This window comes from Hyperolius riggenbachi, chromosome 6 (genome assembly GCF_040937935.1).
Source record: "Hyperolius riggenbachi isolate aHypRig1 chromosome 6, aHypRig1.pri, whole genome shotgun sequence".
Taxonomy (NCBI): domain Eukaryota; kingdom Metazoa; phylum Chordata; class Amphibia; order Anura; family Hyperoliidae; genus Hyperolius; species Hyperolius riggenbachi.
The window spans coordinates 7,116,321-7,130,184 of record NC_090651.1 but is presented as its reverse complement, the minus strand read 5'-3'; the positions used below and the strand labels follow the sequence as shown (position 1 = coordinate 7,130,184).

Sequence of the window (13,864 nt, the reverse complement as noted above, 5' to 3'; positions counted from 1 at the left end):
GCACCCTTGTGTATTTTACCATGTATATCAGTGGGAACATTAGAGAAAACACTTACCCTGCTCTGCTTCATCCTCACTGCTAAAAGTGTCTGTTATCAGCTGTGATAAGAATCCCGGACTGAGCATTCAGTCTGGCTTTGCATGGAATAATTATAGCTGAGTCATTATAGCAGAGCCACAAGGGGGCAGGCTTGGGCTTGAAAAGACACCAGAGAAGACAGACTCAGCTATAATCTTTCCATAGCAAAGCTAGACTGAGTGCTCAGTCGGGGATTCTTATCAGAGGTGATAACAGTCAGATTAAACAGAGAACAATGAAACAAAGAGCAGATTAGGTGTATACTGTCATGTTCCCACTGATTTATAAGGTAAAATACAAGAGGGTGCTTCATCTCTGGTTCTCTTTAAAGGGAGGGAAGCCTCAGGATCCAATTGAGGCTCCCCTCCTTGCTCTGATGTCCCCCATCACTAAGCGCGGGCCTCCAGAAGATGATCAAGCAGTGTCGCTAATCACATCGGAACCGTGCAGCTTCTCTTCCCGCAGCGTGACCGCACAATAGCCGACTGAGGCCGCCCGTGCATGCGCAGTAAGCCAGAAACGCTTGTGCACAAGCCGCTGTGTGTTAATGCGCATGCGCGGCCGCGCTCGTAACAGGGGAGGAGCACGGCCATGATCCAGGAGAGGGAGCAGCACTCAGCGACAGGGGACAACAGAGCACCGGGGGAAGCCTCAATAGGATCCTGAGGCTTCCCTCTCTGCAGGCAAGTATGTCATTTTGATCCCGAGCTTCAGCTCGTTGCCAAGTCACATTCCTTGTAAGGGAGAACTTGGCCAAATAAATGAATTCCGATTCTAAAAGAGATTTTCATTGCGCAACATATTTAGAAGTTGTAAAATCAGTTATTTTTCAGAACAACAGTGCCACCTTGTGGAGCACACAGAACATTGCATCTACTTTATTTTATGACATTTTACAGATTGCGGTGTAAAAGGTTAATGAAAGGAGTGTGCCTCACATAAAACTAAGCTGGTGGAGTGTAAAGTGAGGTACTGAGCCTGGAGACCGTCCATCGCTATCCCTCGGCTCAGTGCTGCAGCAGGTGCAAAGCAGCAACATAAAGAAACAGTGAGCGGTATATCGAAACAGCAAGCAGCAGGGGTGTAACTAGACTTAGCAGGCCCCCCTGCAGAAACGATAGCATGGTGCGCGCTTGGTCCCTGAACCCCATGAGGGTCATGTGATCAGGAGCCAGCGAATGGCAGCAGAGAGTGTTTTCACGCTGCTGCTACTCTGCATGGCGGGAGGAGGTGGGCTGTTTCTGCGAGAAAATGGGGAGGTCTTTTTGCTAATTGGCTGCACTTGAAGTTGGGAAGAGGGAGGAGAAAGGGCCCTCGGGCCCCTCTGCCAATTAGCAGGGGTCGCAGAGGTAATAGTTATGCCCATGGCGAGCAGTAGATCTAAACAGTATACAGGGCCGGATTTGTACTCACACACCGAGCAGCCATCAGTGTCACTCATTTCTCTGCTTGTCTCCAGTGCAGAAGCTTCCTCCTACTTTTTGTCTCCAATTCTGCCCAAGTCCATAGCCGCCGGCCACAATGCAAACAGAGAGCAAGGTGGCTGCAGCACAGGCAGCTAGCAGCAGAGTACTGCAGTCAGGTGCTCGCCTGATCTCCCTGTAGAGCAGCATTTGCAAGCTTGCAAATGCTGCACCAGTTTAGCCTGCTGCTTTGGTGCCCTTGCTCCTGTGGTGCCCTAGGCCATGGCCGAGGTGGCCTTGGCCTAAATCCGGCCCTGACAGTATACAGAAACAGCATTACTCCAGGAGCACGACCAGCATTCCTTCATTTCAGTTGAGCTATGCTGGAGCTGGGAGGGGCTTTTGGTGTAAAGCCGATTTTGTCTTTTTTTCGTACAACAAAAGCTTAAAAATTGCAGGGATGTTTAAAGGGGTTCTTCCACGAATGAGGAAAAAAATAAAAAGTGGTTTATGCATCAACTATTAAACATCCTTGTAAAATAGTGTAAAAAGTTTTTTTTTAAAATGAATGGTTTCATCAATATAACATGTATTGTAAATAGTGATGGATGACGGCTGAGAGGCTAATCCATTTGTTAGGGGTGGTTTATTTTTTACTTTCTTTTCACAACCATAACTGCTGCTTACATAGAACCCACTTCTAGCAGGAATCACCCTTATAACCCTAACTGCTGAGCTCCGCTGAGCTGCTGAATATGTGTTTACATTGTTGCTAGGCAACCAGATGCCGTGCAGAGACTTGTTTGTGAAAAGAGTCATAAGCTGCTGGGAGAATCAGTCCCATCTACACCACATGATTCTTTGTCAGATTCGATTCAATTTGATTCGATTCATTGATATGATTTAATGCAATCTGACATGTCCGATTCATGATTCGATTCAATTTGATTCAAATCTGACAATCCATTAAGAACGATTATAAAAATAGTCGTCAATCGCATTTTCAACAAACCAAAATTTGGATTTTCTAGTTGGTTGTGATAGATAGGAAGCAAAGATTGGTTCGTTGATGGTGTAGTGAACGATTTTTCTTCCGATCAGAATTATGAATGGGGGGCAGATGTTGTGAGCTTGACGAGAGGAAGGATGTAAGGGAATGAATGGGGGGGTGTTTGAGATATAAGTAGGATTAATGAACTTGGTGTACATAATGTATGTTATATATATATTCTTGGTTCTCGTTTTTTTGTTTTTTGTTGCTGTTTTTTTCTTTTTGTGCTGAGATTGAACCTTGAAGTACTTCATCTTTTTTGATATGTCTATACTAAGCAATATACTAAGCAATAAAAATGAATCAAACGATGATGCACAATGAACCCAACATAAGAGGGCTTCAATGAAGCAAGTTTGATGGAGTTGGGTAGAGTACAAAAATGTACGCCGAGTTTGAAAAAAAAAAATTATCTGATTTTTTCTCTAGGAATTTGATTGTTAGTGGTCACCTTTAAGGGGCCCATACACTTACCGATTTTCCCACCGATATACAGCCGATTCGATCACTGTGATCGAATCGGCTGTGAAATAGTCACGCAAACACTGACAGAACGATCGATTTCTGTCCAAAATCGATAGTTCACAACGATTCCTGTTGTTCCGTCCGTGCAGAAGATTTCCCTCAATTGGTGGCGGGTCGGAGTGCGTCGATAGCGGCGTTCGAATGCCCGACGACCGACGCTAGCGGCAATACATTATCTGCTCAGGCCGGCGCGAGTCCCCGCTCTCTCCGCTGTCTCTTCTCTGCTGGGTTCCAGGTTCCAGCTGGCTACTTCCTGTCCCAACAAGAAGTTTAAACAGTAGAGCACCCTCTACTGTTTAAACTTCCCAGGCAGGAAGTACAGTGAAGCTGGAGCCCAGAGCGAAGAAGAAGACAGCGGAGACCGGGGGACTCGAGCCGGCTTAAGCAGGTAATGTATGCAGGGAGGGGGGAGGGGTGCGGCGGCGGCAGCTTCACAGACTGTGATTGGTTTCATGCTGAAATCGATTCACAATCTGTTTGAAGTAAAGGCAGCCATACGATCCCTCTCTGATCAGATTCGATCAGGGAGGGATCTATCTGTTGGTCGATCTGATGGCAAATCGACCAGTGTATGGCCACCTTTAGACAATCAACCAAACCCAATTACTTGCTATAAACCATTCATTCTCTGTGTCAACAATAACATCCGGTAGTAACAGAACATAATAACGTAATAACCGGTGTCGCTGGCCGTACCTCCTTCCATACTGCCGGAGCTGATGCCGTCTTTGTTGTCAGAGGTCAGTAATAACTCCACAATCCCGCGCCGTACCAGCGCCTGGCGTGCCAACAGACAGACAACAGTAAATAGGTGTAACTGGCACAGGAAATACGTAAACATGGAAAAGGGGCATAGCGGTAACTTGAGACAGCTGCTATTAGAATATGTGGTAAAATTACAGATATTCTACAATTAAGCTCTATGAAATTACCATAGTAAAATATAGGTAATTTTTCCCCAATATTCTACCATCGCCTAACCTGACCCAGTTTCATTTGAATCTTCTCTCTATGATCCCTAACCGCCCCCCCCCCCCCCCCCCCCCCCAACCAATACGTAACTTTAAAAGAAACCAGAGATCAAGGTATAGCAAAAAATTGATACTCACCCGCAGCTTCCTCCCACCCCATAAACACATGCGAGTCCCTCACTGTCCTCCCGTGGTCTGCCGTTCAGCCGCAATCAGCCCCGGTAACTGGCTCAGTTGCGTTAGTCCGGGTCTACTGCGCATGCACGGGAGGTCCACACATGCACAGAAGAGCCAGACTGGATGCGACTGAGCCAGTTATCGGGGCTGATCGCAGCTGAACTGCAGACCACGGGAGGACAGCGAGGGACTCGCACGTGTTTATGGGGCAGGAGGAAGCCCCAGATAATCAGAATCAGGTTTAATGGCCAAGTACAGGGTTTGTACCTGGAATTATTTTTGGCACAGACAGGCTCGAGTAGTACACAAGACAAATTATACAGATATACAGTATCGTAGACACAAGACAAATTATACGGATATACAGTATCGTGGACAAGCAGGTATACAATAAGTAGTACAGGAGGGCAGTAGAGTAATTAAGTAGCTCTAGACTAGTTGTGGTAGTGTAACATGGGTGGGCTACTACCCAGATATAAGCGCTGGGGCAAGGGAGTGCGACTGGGAGGGTGCGTTGAGGAGATCAATGGCTTGGGGAAAGAAGGTGTTTCTGTGTCTAGTGGTCCTGGTGGGAAGGGACCTGTAGCGGCGGCCTAAGGGGAGGAGACTGAAATAGCGGTTGCCAGGGTGGGTGGGGTCTCCTGCTATCCTAGCGGCCCTTGAGCGCAGTCTGGACGAGTAGAGAAGGTTGAGTGGTGGGAGGGAAGTACCGATGATCCTTTCTGCAGACTTTGACTCTTTGTAGTTTATACTTAACTCTCGCAGAGGCCCCTGCATACCACACGATGATGGAAGAGCCAAGTATTGACTCAATGGCAGCAGAGTAGAAGCAGGTCATAATGTCTAGTGACATTCCAAACTTTTTCAGCTGTCGTAGAAAAAACAGGCGTTTTGCGCTTTCTTCTTGGTCATTGTGGTGTTTTCCTCCCACCTTAGGTTGCTGGATATGGTGGTGCCTAGTAAACGCGCATGCGGGACCCTGGCAACCTCAGTGCCTTTGATGTGGACCGGGGGGAGTTCGGGATGGCCTTTTCTGAAATCAATGATCAGTTCTGCGGTTTTAGCTGTGTTCAGTACAAGCTTGTTAGCCTTGCACCAGTTGCAGATATCCGCAATCTGTTGGCGATAGGCTCGTTCATCGCTCCCTTCTATAAGACCAAGGATGGTGGTGTCATCTGCAAACTTGATGACCTGGACCGAGTTGCTTGTTGAGCTGCAGAAGTTTGTGTACAGCGAGAACAGCATTGGGGACAGGACACAGCCCTGGGGGGCACCCGTGTTGGTGACTCGCATCTGCGAGGAGAAGGTGCCCAGCTTGACTGTCTGAGTCCTGTTTGTGAGAAAGTCCTTCAGCCAGCTACAGAGGCTGGGATGCACATTGAGGAGAACTAGCCTGTCGACGAGAATGTCGGGGCTGATGGTATTGAAGGCGGAGCTGAAGTCCAAGAGGAGGATCCTGGCATAGGTGTTTGGTCTGTCCAGGTGGCTCAGAACGTGCTCAAGGCTGATATTGATGGCATCCTCCACAGACCTATTGGCCCTGTAGGCAAACTGGTAAGGATCCATCAAATTCTTGGTGGTGTGTTTCAGGTGAGAGAGGATGAGCCTCTCGAAGACCTTCATGATGTTTGATGTCAGTGCGACAGGTCTGAAGTTGTTTAGGTCAGTGGCGCCTGGTTTCTTTGGGATGGGGATGATTGTGGAGATTTTTAGGCAAGAGGGAACCCTGTGTTCCTTTAGGGATTGTGAGAACAGGGAAGTGAGGACTGGGGCCAGTTGTTCTGCACAGGTTTTAAGGCAGAGGTTTGACACACCATCTGGGCCCGAGGCTTTCCGGGGATTGAGTAGCTTAAGCAGTCTAAGAACCTCGGCCTCTGAGACCATCAGTGCGGCTGGGGGGCCTGGGCTAGTATGAGCCTGAGAGGTCGCGACCGGTGGCACCTGGTCATAAGGTACATCCTCTACTTGGTTGTTTTTAAACCTGCAGTAGAACCTGTTTAGATCTTCCGCTAGCTTAGCACTGGGAGTCGTGTGATGAGGGGGAGTCTTAAAGTTTGTGGCCACCTTGAGACCTTTCCAGACTTCGCGCGAGTTATTTGAGCAGAGGCTCAGGCGCAGTTTTTCAGAGAACCTTCTTTTTTTCCGCTCTCAGTTCTTTGTTGAGGGTGTTTTTGGCCTTTCTGAACTCCTCCTGGTTGCCGCTCTTGTGGGCTTCCTCCTTGGTTTTCCGTAGCAGGCGTAGCTTGTTGTTGAACCAGGGTTTATTATTGGGGTAAGTATCGATTCTTGCTATACCTTGATCTCTGGTACACCTTAACTGCAACCCCCTCCCCCCCAAATCTGCTCCACCTTCCCCATTAATTAGCCACAGTTTGTATTTGGTGACCACTATTGTATTGGCTGCCGAAGGCGCAGGGGAAAGTTTAGGCAGTGCCATAGGTGCCCATGTGAATAGCTGCAATTAGAGGCTATAGTAGACAGGCATCAGGGCCACCCACTATACTAATTGCGGCTACAAACAAATATAATTGTAACCCCAGTTTGTATAGCACCCACATTTCTAGATGGAAGATATACACTTAATCCTGTGCAAAGGAAGTGATTGTGGTTTTTATTTTTTTACTCTACTTTTTACTTTTGATTTGATGAGATGAGTGAACATGGCTCCTGATTGGAGCCATGCTTATTCATTCACAAGCACTTTGATTGGCTTCTGGAACACATGTTCCCGTTCACCGATCCTTGTCGAGTAAGTTCCGCCGTGAACTAGCGACAGGAGTGTGTGCAAGCACGCACCACTGACAGTTTGGCGGATTGAGACACGTTTGTGTAAACTTCCTTGTTGTGGGCGGGCTTTATCTGGGAAACAAGTCCTGCCCCTTAAAGCTGCATACACATGCAAGATAAAAAGAAAAATCTTTGGAAACCAAGGAATCTATCTCCCACATAGGATTGTCAGATTGTGTAGTCCATACACTTCCTTCTTCACGCATGAGCTGCGCACACAGAACTTAGGGAATATCGGACGATCTCATACACACCTTGTAAAAAGGACGATATTCACCAGAAAAAAAAAGAAAAAAAAAAGCCAAAATTAATTTGACAGATGGATAGACAGGGTTCTTTTGTCGGGTTTTTTTGGTCTTTAAGCACATTTTTTACAAAGATTATTTGCGGATTAGTCGTTGATTGTTCAATTGAAAAAAACTTTTATCTCCCGTGTGAATACAAATTGACACTGTGCAACATAAAAAGAGATCCGACCTGGGCAGGTTAAAGCAAGGAACTGAGGTACCCCCACATAGGGAGAGCATTGAGCCTAATGGTACGAACACACGCTAGGCCGAGGTCATCAGAAAACACGCGATCGCTGAAGATTTGCGATGAGCAAACGATGTTGGGGCACATTTCATTTCAGCAACAGCACAAGGGCGGCCGCCAGATCGGATTGTTGCTGGAAGCGTGAAATGAGGATCCAGAAGTGTAAGATTTGCAACACGTGAGTGTGAATGGATGATCACTTGTCATCGGTTGGTATGAACAACTGACACTAATTGAAGATGGACGATAACTGTCGTCTTTTACCATTGTTGGGATTTTTTTTTTTTATTATTTTCAGCCGATCCATCGTTTATCGTTCCTTTCCAGCGACCACAGTCTAGTGTGTGTACAGAGATTAACAAACAGAGGACAGAGACGATAAGACCACTGATTTCAAACCAGAATGAGGCCTGGAACCGACTACAAAGTGCAAATCGCTATCCCAAATCACTAGCGATTTGTGGAAGTGCTTTGCAAGCGTTATTGGGAGCGATTTTCCTGCTCGGATACAATACATTAGAACGGAAATGCTCCCAAAATGCTGCATGTCCTGCGATTGCGCATTGCCTAATCCCAATCGCGCTAGTGGAACCTGTCCCATCCACTTACATTGGCAGAGCGTTTAGGGAAATCGCTTGCGATTTAACCTCCCTGGCGGTAAGCCCGACCTACGTTCAGGCTAGCCGTCGCAGGGGATCACATCACCCTGGGAGGATTTTTTTAAAATAAAAACTGTTTTATGTGGTTAAGCTAGCACTTCGCTAGCTAACCATGTGCCCAAAGTCACTCCGGTCCCCACCGATCGCCCCCGATCTCCGCTGTAATACGTACCCCCCAGGGATCCCGCGATGGCGCAGCCTCCCAATCAGCTCCAGGCTTCGCTATGAGGAGGATCGGGACTGCGCCTGACGTCGATGACGTCATGTCCGAACGTCGCCATAGCGACAAGTGAAGCTGATTGGTGAAGCTGCGGCTCTTGTGGGATCGCGGACGGGTAAATCGGGGGGATCAGAGAGGTGACGGGGGATTTGGGCCACATAGTTAGCTAGCCTAGTGCTAGCTAACAAATAAAAAACATTTTTTATTTTTAAAAAATCCCTCCCGCGGACGCAGCCACTGAAACTGAATACCGCCAGAGAGGTTAAAGTGCTCCCTAAACACTCAAAAAAAAGCTCTAGTGGGTTCCAGCCCTGAAAGCCAGAGGTTTACACGGTGACTTGCGACTGGTGGACCGTACAGAGCTACGTGTAGTCCTGATAGTGGATTATCGCCTCCCATGTGTGGGGCACTCACCGTCTTTATGAACTCCATGTAGTTGGCGTCCTTGGCGTAGGAACCGTATTCATTCTCGACCTGCACAGCGATGATAGCGCCTCCTCTGGAGTACTGCGGACAGCACAATATATGACAACACAGGAGAGAGATCAGCCAACATCTACCAGTGCACCCGATCTGGGCTCCCTTAGGCTCTCAGCACATAGCACCGTACCCGGGCACCTCAGGGGGTACTTGTCATAGTCAAACAACTATCTCCGATGTTAATATAAGAGTGAACACAGGCGCCAGCAGGATAAAAGGTACTAAAAAGTTTAAAATTCCTCAGGAGGTGGTGGTGGACTCGCCTCCTTGAAGTAGACAAGATACTGTCAGCTTTTTAACAACAACAGGTTTATTTATATACTCCAGACAACCATGCAACGCGTTTCGTGGGCATATTCTTGCTTCCTCAGGCAATAACAAATAGGAGTACATGCAGTACAGTCTCAAGGTCACGATAAGCGCCTCTGTTGTCACAGAGCGCTTTTTAGTACCTTTTATCCTGCTGGCGCCTCTGTTCACTCTTATATTACCAATATCCACCCCTGGTGGAGGGGTCGATCCCCATCTCTTTTTTCCTGATCTACAGAGAGTGACTTTTAATCCTGACTGAGGACAGGTCTAACCTCCTCACCTGCCTGTACAGTGGTTGCCTAGGAGGTAACCCATGTTTGTGAGTATATGCACTATATACTTTTCAATTCCAACCTATTGTTTTGCTTACTACACTATATTGGGCTCTCGGTGTCCCCACTTTTGTTCAACTCTCTTCGATGGTTATAAATTATAGTTATGAAATAATAGTTATAGTCATGAAATATATAAATTAACCTAAAAAATGTATAATTCATTTATAACATCAATGAATGTTTGAAAAACACTTATAGACAATGATGAAGTCCTCCTGAGTAATATGTATGCATCGGGGGTACTTGAGATGATGTTACTCAAACAAGGGGGTATGTGGCCAACACAGTCATTAATAAAAGGGTACATGCTGCAAAAAATGTGGAGAAATGCTGCTGTGACACAAAGGCCCAGATGTCATTCAGTTTCTCCTGAGTTTTCTCCCAGTTGATATTTTTACACCTTGCCCAAAAATGCCTTTTAAGACACCTGCAAGCAAGAAAATACCAGTGTTGCCAACTCATCCCTTTAAATACGGACACTTATGAATTATACATGTCTTGTAGCTAGTTAGATGCAGTTCAGGCACTGATTATATGTGAGAAGCCCCAGAACCTGTATAACTGGGCAGCACGGTGGCATAGTGGTTAGCGCTCTTGCCTTTCAGCACTGGGTCCCAGGTTTGAATCTCAGCCAGGGTACTATCTGCAAGGAGTTTGTATGCTCTCCCAGTGTCTGTGTGGGTTTTCTCCGGGCACTCTGGTTTCCTCCCACATCCCAAAAACATACCGATAAGTTAATTGGCTTCCCTCTAAATTGGCCTTAGACTACAATACATACACTACATGATACATACATAGATATATGACTATGGTAGGGATTAGATTGTGAGCTCCTTTGAGGGACAGTTAGTGACAAGACAATATACTCTGTACAGCGCTGCGTAATATGTCGGCGCTATATAAATACTAAATAATAATAATAATAATAATAATAATAAGAACTTAGGTGTGTCAGTATTTAAAGGGATGAGTTGGCAACCCTGGAAAATACTCTGCATAATTTGGGCAGTACTTTTCACATACTTTTTGGTACTTTTTACATTGCAAAGTGCTGAAAGGTTATTTTAAAGAGGAACTCCAGTGAAAATAATGTAGTAAAAAAAGTTCTTCATTTTTTACCATAATTATGTATAAATGATTTAGTCAGTGTTTGCTCATTGTAAAATCTTTCCTCTCCCCGATTTACATTCTGACATTTATCACATGGTGACATTGTTACTGTGGGCAGGTTATGTAGCTGCTCCTAGCTGTTTTGGCTGTTAGAGACAGCTGTAGACAGCTAATTCCTGTCTGTGAACATTGTTACATTGTGGCAGTTTGCCCAGAGTACCGCGGTACTCAGAGCTTCTTGTGGGAGGGGTTTCAGCACAAAATCAGTCATACAGCGCCCCCTGATGGTCTGTTTGTGAAAATCATTATATTTCTCATGTAAAAGGGGGTATCAGCTGATTGGGATAAAGTTCAATTCTTGGTTGGAGTTTCTCTTTAAATAGAAGATGAAAATGTCCTATTTCCTAGGAGAAAAATCAGAAGAAAAAAGTTAATTGAAAGGGCCAAACTGCAGGATGCTGATGTCTCATGTCTAAAGAGGTTAATGCACTGTAGTGTTGAAGTCTGGATTTCATTATCTTGTGTTTCATCTGCAGATTTATTTTTGTTTTTTATACCTAATAAAATTGTGGGGTATTTTGTTTGTTTTCTTACTAAGACAGCCTAGAAAAATGAAATGAAGCTACTAATGATGCTGTATGTATGTTTTAGTTTATGTTTATAAGCTAAAAAATAAAGTTTAATACTTTATTGTCTCAGCTGAATGACAGTCTTTTATACATCTGAAAAAGTTTAAAGCCACAATCTATGAACTATTCACTTTTTTTTATCTTTCCCCTGCACTCAGAAGATGTTCTCTTCCAGGAAAGAGTTTTATGGCTGTAATTAGTCATCATTGAGGGATACCCTACAGTCTGGCTATGCATATGCGCCCTTTTTTCCAGTTTCCACATTGCTTTGCCTGAGTTATATTTGAGGTTAGCGGCTCAGCTATCTGTAAGTACAGAAAGGTTTCTGGCCTGACTGTAGATCACTCACAGGTGAAGGCAGTCTGGCAGTACACTCACCTGATGTTTGAGCACTCGGGGAATGAGGTCATCAAAGTACGCCTCTGTGGCCTGAGCGAAGCCTTTATACGTTGTGCGCAGCTCCATGTCCTTGTCCCGCAGTAACCAGCTGTGACAACAGAGCCACAATCAGACATGTGGGCACACAGGAAGTGACATGTGATCATGTGACCTGCCATCTCACCTGGGTAATCCGCCAAGGTCCCACTCCGCACATATGTAAGGCCCCGGACGCAGGATGACCCATAAGCCCACATCAGCTGCTGTAGCCAGAAAGTCCCTGGAGAGGAGGAAGGAAATCTATTAGTATCCTGGATATAGGAACAGACATTTCTGACTTGGTTTTACGCTCCAGACTGTAAGGCTTCATTCACACGACACAACGCATGCACAAGCGTGATTTCCTGCATGCGTTCCCAACACACGGCGTGTGCGGTGCATTAACCACTTAAAGACACTCTGAAGTCTCCCAAAAATGAGGTTTTTACTGTAAAAACCTCATTAACATTATTGCCCCTCTTAAAACGCAGCAGAACCGCTGCTGAAAACCCCCTCAATCACCCCAAACTCACTCCTTACTCGGCCGGCAAAATCCACCACTTTCTTGGTTGTGGATTTCGCTGCCGCCTCTATGCGCGTCAATCAGTGCGTATCTCCGCCTCTCCCCCGCCCCTCTCAGTGAGGGAAGACAGAGGGGCGGGGGAGAGGCGGCGATCCGGGCTGATTGACGCGCATAGAGGCAGAGCTGCTCTGCCTCTATGCGGAAGGAGCCCGTGATGTACCCCCGAGAGTTTGGGGTGATTCAGGGTGTTTTCAGCTACTGTTCTGCTGCATTTTAAGAGGGGCAATAATGTTAATGAGACTTTTTGGGAGACTTCAGAGTCTCTTTAAGGACTGCGGTGTTAAACCCCCCTAGTGACCAGGCCTTTTTTCACAAATTGGGCCACTGCAGCTTAAAGACCTCGCTGCAGGGCCGCACAACTCAGCACATAAGTGATTCCCCCCCACATCTTTTCTCCTCACCAACAGAGCTTTCTGTTGGTGAGGTCTGATCGCTGATCGCTCCCCCAGTGTTTATTTATTCATTTTTTTGTACATTTTTTTGTTTTATTAATTTACCTATTTCTTTAACAATTTTCCCTACCCCAGTCAGTGTATCACAGCGAATCGCTCCTGTCCCCCCCAGAGGGGCAGCCGTGTCACACAGCTGTCCCCAATACAGCGCTGCCTTAGATCGCAGCACTGTACAGTCCTATTAGACGGCGGTTACACCGTCTAACAGTCTCTCAGTGGTGATCGCCGCTGGGAGACTGAAGGCGGGGCGGAGCTCCGTCATCAGAGCGGAGATGAGCTCTCCTGCAAAGCCCATTCCCAGCCGTTCACGCCAATCTGCGTGGAGCGGTCCTGGGTCTGCCGCACTGCTCACGCCAATCTGCGTGGAGCGGTCCTGGGTCTGCCGCACTGCTCACGCCAATCTGCGTGGAGCGGTCCTGGGTCTGCCGCACTGCTCACACCAATCTGCGTGGAGCGGTCCTGGGTCTGCTGCACTGCTCACACCAATCTGCGTGGAGCGGTCCTGGGTCTGCCGCACTGCTCACACCAATCTGCGTGGAGCGGTCCTGGGTCTGCCGCACTGCTCACACCAATCTGCATGGAGCGGTCCTGGGTCTGCCGCACTGCTCACACCAATCTGCGTGGAGCGGTCCTGGGTCTGCCGCACTGCTCATGCCAATCTGCGTGGAGCGGTCCTGGGTCTGCCGCACTGCTCACGCCAATCTGCGTGGAGCGGTCCTGGGTCTGCCGCACTGCTCACACCAATCTGCATGGAGCGGTCCTGGGTCTGCCGCACTGCTCACACCAATCTGCGTGGAGCGGTCCTGGGTCTGCCGCACTGCTCATGCCAATCTGCGTGGAGCGGTCCTGGGTCTGCCGCACTGCTCACGCCAATCGCCGTGGAGCGGTACTGGGTCTGCCACACTGCTCACGCCAAACTGCATGGAGCGGTACTGGGGCTGCCGCACTGCTCACGCCAATCTGCATGGAGCGGTCCTGGGTCTGCCGCACTGCTCACGCCAATCGCCGTGGAGCGGTACTGGGTCTGCCACACTGCTCACGCCAAACTGCATGGAGCGGTACTGGGGCTGCCGCACTGCTCACGCCAATCTGCATGGAGCGGTCCTGGGTCTGCCGCACTGCTCACGCCAATCTGCGTGG

At 47.4% G+C, this 13,864-nt stretch overlaps 1 protein-coding gene across 2 annotated transcripts in view; it reads right to left on the bottom strand.

Annotated features, from left to right (window-relative positions):
• Positions 1–13,864, bottom strand: part of GLB1L2 (galactosidase beta 1 like 2) — a 93,463-nt gene that overhangs the window by 22,143 nt on the left and 57,456 nt on the right. For both annotated transcript variants that reach the window (XM_068238797.1, XM_068238798.1), the window contains exons 4-7: positions 11,835–11,930; positions 11,651–11,759; positions 8,821–8,913; positions 3,755–3,836 (exon numbers count right to left, since the gene is read on the bottom strand). In XM_068238797.1, coding sequence (XP_068094898.1) covers positions 3,755–3,836; positions 8,821–8,913; positions 11,651–11,759; positions 11,835–11,930 — 380 coding nt within the window. The remainder of the gene's footprint in view (positions 1–3,754; positions 3,837–8,820; positions 8,914–11,650; positions 11,760–11,834; positions 11,931–13,864) is intronic.